Below are 8403 nucleotides of genomic sequence, written 5' to 3' on the forward strand. Positions count from 1 at the left end.
CGAATATACTATTTTTTTCTTCTTGTAATTTATTAACAAAATACCAAGCGTACATTGATTGTCCGGAAATGTGATCGCCCTTCTTACTAAAGTCTAATCTCGCGAAGAAAATTTTATATGTATTAATAAATAATATAATTCCTAAGATAATATACAACAACAATAAAAAGAATAAAACTTTATAGATACTAGAGCCCCCAATTATAATGGAAAGTATTAAAGGGGATGTAAACAAAATAACCTCAGGTAATCCACAAATATTAATAAGCGTATCCATTTTTTAAATATATTATTAATCAATTTGGCTTTTGAAAGAGATGATATTGTACATTTACGCATATTTAATTGAAAATGCTTAAAACTATTTCTTGATAAAAAATTTTTTTTTGTTAAATTTTATATAAATTTGGTTCATTAAAATGAATAAAAAATAATATATATGTATACATATATAAAAATAAATTTTGATTACGATCAATAGAAGCTGATAGTTTAATTATATTTATGAATAACAATGAAATTTTAAAAAACCTGGCGCCGTATATACCAATTTTGAATAAAACAATAACAATGAATGATAAAACGAACACCCCGATAAAATATTTAATACTCAAAGAAAAAAAAATAAACGTACAAAAGAACTAATTTGTTTTAAATGTAAGAGGACAAACGAAAGTGAATATTATTTAGAACAGGCCCCTTCAATTTCAAAAATTTCTGATGAATTGATAGAAATTCGTCATTGTTGTAAAAGTTGTAAATTAGAATAATTCTATTTGTGTAGTTATCATAAGTATAATGATATAAATAAAACAACTAAATATAAATACAATTACTTTATTTTTATGAAACAATTAAGTCTGTTTCCTTTTACATGGTGGGGTATTGTGATGATTAAACAAAATAAAATGAATAAAAAAAACACCCAAGATTACTAACTACTATCACAATAATGAAAACATTGAAATGATAATATTCATCCTCAAATATGTAATATAAAATTGATATATTTTCAGTCTGATTAACTCTAACACAACGCGCGGGAATAGTGTTTTCTCAAGAAAGTAATATACATAAAAATAAAAAAAAATAATGAATGAAAGGTTTTTTTTTATTTTGAAGCATGTCTTTGTTTAAAACGGCGTTTATTTTTTTCTATCATAAATATAATTGTTTGTTATTATTTTATCAATTAATTCTTCGATGGGTTTGTTATCAAAAGTATTCTTAAAAGAACCCACGGGCTGAATATCCTTATACATTGTTGAATTTGCTGATATTGATGTACAATAAAAACACGGACGCATGCAAATAGAACAAAAATAGCCTTTAAATTCTTCCCAATTTTCAGTAATATCGAGAAGTGGCTTGAAATTATCAATTATATTTACACAAAAATAATCGTGGTATCTATCGGGCCCAGTCAACCAGCCCGGATCAGATACATAACGTATACATTCTTTACAAATAACTCTCCCAGTACTTTCACAAATACACCCAGAACAAATAATTACATTATCATCAGACCTTTTTTTTATCTTATAAAACTTTTTCATAAAGTCATAATATGTTAATTTTGGAATATCGATGGTGTTGTCATTATTATTATTTTCTGGTTGTAGTGTTTTAGAATAAACTTTCCATCGAATATGAGCATCAACTGTAAATAATATTGCATATGGAAGGGATATAGACTCCGCCTCAAAATTAAAAGTAATAATCAGATTATCGATAAAGTTTTTCCAAGACCGGGGATCTAAATACAATTTTTCAAATATCAAACCAAGCCAAACTGCACACGGCCTTAATTTTATTTTCAAATGATTGTCGTCTTGATATAGCACACGAAAAAAAAATCCACGATCACATGAAATGTTTACTTTGTGTTCACCACCAAAATTTAATGGCCAATGTGTATGAAATTTATCTTCCATTATCAATTTATTCTAAATACTAAGTTCACCAATAACAACAATGGAAAATAAAGACTTTCTTCATAAAATATATACAAAAAAAAAGAAAAACAAATTTATGTATTAGGAACAAGATCTTTTGTAATTATTTCTTGTTTGTCCTCGAACTATAATAACCAAGTCTGAATATAATTCTTTAAAATAATATATATATTTGTAACAAGAATAATATTCATCAAATTTCTTTAATTTACCCAAGGGAAAATGGGGTGATACTGTAGTGAAATGAAAACAAGGACGTAAACAGTATTTACAATAATAATGACGATAATTATTAATTATATACACAAATATATTGAAATTTTTTTCTGTGCCAAAACACTTAGGTATTGGTAAATCTTCAATCCGTCTCGTGTGAAAATAATCTATGAATTTGTGCCCCCCACTACTACTAACCCAGCTTGGTTCAATTGTATAATGCATACACTCTTCACATACAACATCCCACGTTCTTGTACAAAAATATCCAGTATAAACAATTACATTATCAGATTCTTCTTTTAGTTTATAAAATTTTTCAATAAAATTGTCGGGTATTAGTTCTGGAATATTGCTGATATTGCCATTATTTATAGTAATATCTTCTCGCAGTTTAGAATAAACTCTCCATCGAATATGAGCATCAACTGTAAATAATAATACATAGGGGAAAGGTAAAGAAATATCTTTTAAATCTATATCAATAATCTTATCATTATCAATAAATTCTTTCCAAGTTGTGGAGCCTAAAGCTAATTTTTTGAACATATGAAAAAGCCAAAATGCACGATTCAATAATCTTATTTTCAAATAATTGTCGTCTCGATATAACACGTGAAAAAAAAATCCACAATCACTAGAAATATCTACATTCCGTTGGCCACTAAAACTTATGGGCAAACTTAAGCGCCATACTATAGCATTAGGATTAGGATTAGTATTCATTTCAAAATTACTACTACTACTACTACCACACCCAAAACATCAAATTATAGCGGTGAATCGTAATGTTATATTATATTTATATTATTATCATTAGTATCAAGTATGGAAATATTTTTGAAAATAGTTTAAGCTAAATATAAATTATATTTTCTGTATCTTCACCAGAAAATAATAACTCATCGTTGGCGTAATAGTCTCAACATGTCTCTCGTTCTTGTCTCACCAAGGACAGCAGCCCTCCTCTTTTTTCTTCGGTGTGTACTACTGTCCCCTTTAATATCTTCCTTTTCTTTACCGTCAGTGTCCGAGCCAAAAAGTAAATGAGTATCATCATGCAGGTTAGGGAGAAATTTCAAATTTGCAATTAATTTCTCAATGTTTCCTATAAACATAATGCCAAATTTTGTTTCATAGTACACACACTGACCACGATGACCAAAACTAACCACCTTTTCCAAGAGGCAGTGCGCTGAATTTGCGCCCAGGACAAACTGAATGTCTGATATGTCTTCTTTATCCTCATCAAGAAACTCATCTAAAAGATTATAACCATAATTTCTAAAACCTTTGACAACTTTACCAATGCTGGGTAATCTGAAATTCAAATTAATATCTGGGACACAAATAGCTTCTATATCATGCACTGTTTTCCCAATCTTAACATAAATTTGAACTGTCTTTGTATGATAGAGTTTTGGTTCATTAATCCCATAGATATGTACGTCAATATTATTTCTAAGAACTTTGAAACGCCGACCTTCTAAAGCACGCGCAGAAATGAAATTAGCTTGGCTACCTGAATCCTTCAATCCTCTTATTTTACTACGGCCCAACATACAAGAAAATGTAGGAACAATTGAATATTGATTTCTGAGAGCTTCCTTCATTCCTTTTTAGGAAAAAAAAACTACAAAACAAAATAAAAAAAAAACAGAAGGAAATTTTTTTATAACAAGAGCAGAGTAACAATAACTTTAATGTCAATATTGGATAAAGAAACTTTAAAATTAAAAATATTAGATTCTTTATTCTTCTATTATCTACTTATTCTAAATACTAAGTTCACAATAACAACAATGGAAAATAAAGTCTTTCTTCATCAAATATATACAAAAAAAAGAAAAAGAAATTTATGTATTTGGAACAAGATTGTTTGTAAATATTTTATGAGTTAAATTGTTGGTTACTATAGCATCAACCATCGGCGCTTGTACTTTTTGCCAAAATTCCAAGAAGATTGAATATAATCTTCCAAAACAAAGTTCTACATATGTGAAACTATTATGATGAATATAAAATTTCTTTAATTCACCCAAGAGAAAATAAGGTGATACTGTAGTGAAATGAAAACAAGGACGTAAACAGTATTTACAATAATAATGACGATAATTATTAATTATATACATAAGTATATGGAAATTTTTTTCTGTGCCAAAACATATATGGAAATCTTTGCCAAAACGCTTAAATATTGGTGAATCTTCAATGCGTATCGTGTGAAAATATTCTGTGAATTCGTGTCTCCCACTACTACTAACCCAGTTTGGTTTAATTGTATAATCTATACACTTTTTACATACAACATCCCACGTTCTTGTACAAAAATATCCAGTATAAACAATTACATTATCAGATTCTTCTTTTAGTTTATAAAATTTTTCTACAAAATCGTAAGGCACTAGTTTTGGAATATTGCTGATATTACCATTAATTCTAATATTATTTTCTCGCTGTTTAGAATAAACGCCCCATCGAATATTAGCATCAATGGCAAATAATAATACATAGGGGAAAGGCAAAGAATTATCTTTTAAATCTATATCAATAATCTTATCGTTATCAATAAATTCTTTCCAGGTTGTGGAGCCCAAATTTAATATTTCAAACACAGGAAAAAGCCAAAATGCACGATATAATAATCTTATTTTCAAATGATCATTGTCTCGATATAACACGTGAAAAAAAAATCCACAATCACTAGAAATATCCACATTCCATTGGCCATTAAAGCTTAGGGGCCATACTATATCATTAGGATTAGGATTAGTATTCATTTCAAACTTACTACTACTACTACTACTACTACTACTACTACTACTACTACTACTTTTACTATTAATACCACACCCAAAACATCAAATTATAGCGGTGAATCGTAATGTTATATCATATTTAATATTATTATCATTAGTATCAAGCATGGAAATATTTTCGAAAATAGTTTAAGCTAGATATAAATTAGATTTTCTGTATCTTCACCAGAAAATAATAACTCATCGTTGGCGTAATTGTTAATGGTATAATAGTCTTCTTCGTTCGTAAATTTTATATCATCATTATTAATATTTTTATTATTATCATCATCATACTCATCATCATCGCCATTATTATCTATTATATTTATGTTATCATCATAACAATAATTTTCTTTCTCTGTCTCACGAAGAATAAAACACTCGTCTTTTACTTTACTTAGCGCTACTAAATTTCCAATTCTTTTCCTTTTTCTATTTCTTTGTATTTCTTTAACAATATTTCCATACTTGATACCACTGAATAATATTTTGATGGGTTTGTCAGACAGAGAATAATTTTCGTCAGTCACCGTCTTTTCGGTGCCTTCTGTAACGTAATTTTTAAATTTTTCTAAAGTTAATTGAATGTGGTTCTTTTCGGGATTCAGGCTATTTCCTTGATTTAAATAATGTTTATTAAGTAACTTAATGGATCTATGTCCCAATAAGCGTGCAGTCATATTTGCAGCGATATATGGATTTTTGTTTATCGAACATAATAAAGTTAATGTTCGCGTTGACCAATCTGCTCTTAAAGAATGTAACCCTGCCCCTTTTATGTTATTTTCTTCTTCTTCTTCTTCTTCTTCTTCTTCTTCTTCTTCTTCTTCTTCTTCTTCGTCATTATTAATATTGTTATCATCTTCGTCAGAGTTATCTTGGACTCGTTCGACAAATAATTTATCGACCGCCCACTGCAAACATTTACGAAATGCCTTTCTACATGCTGGATAATTTGAACCGGCAAATATTTTTGTGTCTAGAAAATCTTTAGATTCTTTATTTGGATTATCTATTAGCAACTTTTTTAATCTTTAACGCCAAATATGGGATTAAATGTTTTTTGTAATATAAAATTGGAGCACCTTGAAATAAAACAACATTTCTCATTTGACGACCTTTTCCTTTTCTAACTGGTATGATAATCATATCTTTTGAATATCCTTGTGCTATATCTCTAAATGTTAAAGAATCTGCTTCTGCTGATCTTAATCCAGAATAATATATTAAAAAAGCTTTGTGTACGTGATCTCTATTGGGACAAGTTTTATATAATCTTAACATACATAAAGCAATTTCTCCATGCGTAAATTGGGGTTTATTGGAAATGGTACTGTTGCATGCTGTATACTTATTTTTTCCCCATAAAAATTTAGGTTTTGGTTTTGCCATTTCTTGGCCCGTTGTTGGGACGATAATATTTTTATTAAGAACGCGAATTTCAGTTGCTATAGTTTGGTACTGTTTTATTCCATTATTTAAATGATCGTCAACATATTTTTCAATCATTTCTGGTGATATCAGAGATTCTTTTCCATAATGATGTAATTTGTAGCGACAGAATTTTAAAATTATTGATTTGTAATTTTTTAAACTACCCTCTCTTAATATTTTTCTCGGCCTAGTGATTGGCATTCCAATACGAATACGCCCAGTTCTTGGATTAAAATTATTCATTGCATATGGTTTGTTATAATTTTCGCAAATTTGTTTTACATTAGACGCATTTAGATAATTTGATAAATTATTTAAAAATTGAATATCCCCACCAAAACATGGCGTAATATAAGTTTCATTTTCACCAATATTATCATTGTTCATTTTTCCTTTCTTTTTTAATATTGGGAAATAATAATATTTGATATAATAATAATAATAATAATAATAATAATAATAATAATAATTTTATCTATTGTCTATAGTGAATATTTAAATATAATTTAAAAATTAAGTACTTCTTGATTTATATAAAATATGCACACACTTGAAATATTACTTTAGTTCAACGTAAAAGTAAACAAGTTAGCCAACCGACAAAACAAATAATAAAAAGAAAACAGAAAAGGAGATTATTCAATTTATCACAAAAAAATGGGACTATATGAAAACCACAATAACTTGTGTTCTGCTTTGTTTTCTGTCATTGCTAAAATAGAAAGAGAATCCAATAACGAAAATGTTGGTATCGGTGTTCATGGTATCATTGAAACTCTAGCGCCATTAGTAAATGGTGCTAGTGGTGTTACTGCCCAATATATTAATAGTCCAAAGTTATTAAATGCTATTAATCAGCGACCACCAGCAGACTCTAAAGTTAAAGTTGCTGTGGGAATATATGCAAGAGGGGAAAAATTGGGCATATCATCATCAGATAATTATATAACAACAAGCCTATCAGAATCATCAAAAGCCATATGCCGCATTAATAAAATTTTTTTTAATAAAACCCACATGAATAATGTTATGGATCCAACAATAGGAAATGACGTAAAACTTTATATTTCGGGTGTTACAAAATTGGATGATATTTGGAAAGAACACTTTGAAGATTATGGAAGCGGAGAGTTTTTCATAAACCCAAATAAACGAATTATGGTAAGCATAATTGGCGGGGATTATTCAAAACTGCCCACAAGTCTCATGTTACGTGACGATGGGGCTGATATTTATCAAATGCATCTTGATGGTGGTGACTATTTAGTTGTTGTTATTCCGAATAAGATTGCTTCATTTGATGAATTAATAGAATTAAACGAAAAAATCGATTGGGGATCATTACATCATACTTTTAACGAAAACATTTCTACTAAATTAATTCTACCAACATTCAAAGTAAAATATAACTCTATGAATTTAGATAAAGCATTTTCGTTTGCTGGTCCAGGAGCAACGTGGAACCTATCACGTTTATTTGATGATGACCGAGACATTTCAAACATTTTAAAAAACAAAGATTTTAAATGTCAAAATATTCTGTTAACTACGAGCTATGAAATAACAGTAAATGTCCGTGGAGTTTCAAGTTCTTCTGTCTCTGATTTATATTGTTATGATTGTATTAACAATAATATTATAACCGAGATAAATAGGCCCTTTTTATATGGCATTTTAACAAGAGATGGAATGGTGGTTGATATGGGCATTATAATGAACCCGGAATAATCATAAAGATTATATTAATAAAGTTTTTTTTAATAATTATATATTAATATCTATTTTATTATTATATTTAAGAATTTGCGTTTTCTTATTAAATACATTTAATATGGAAATGACGGGTCCTTGTTTATCTTATAAGAAATTGGGTAATGATAATAAAATAACAAACTTTAAGGCCAGATTCCTCCTAAAAATTCCCATAAATTATGTATCTATTGATATGAAAGTATACCCCCCGAGTATTTTACCCATTCATATTATAACATTAAATC

At 28.3% G+C, this 8403-nt stretch overlaps 1 protein-coding gene across 1 annotated transcript; it reads left to right on the forward strand.

The window, feature by feature from the left end:
- Positions 1–7063: 7063 nt before the first annotated feature.
- On the forward strand, positions 7064–8134 carry LOC137643172 (uncharacterized). Its single transcript, XM_068376023.1, has one exon. It carries the CDS (start codon positions 7064–7066, stop codon positions 8132–8134), a length of 1071 nt encoding a protein of 356 aa, XP_068232124.1.
- Positions 8135–8403: the final 269 nt, after the last annotated feature.

This window comes from Palaemon carinicauda, chromosome 6 (genome assembly GCF_036898095.1).
Source record: "Palaemon carinicauda isolate YSFRI2023 chromosome 6, ASM3689809v2, whole genome shotgun sequence".
Lineage (NCBI taxonomy): Eukaryota > Metazoa > Arthropoda > Malacostraca > Decapoda > Palaemonidae > Palaemon > Palaemon carinicauda.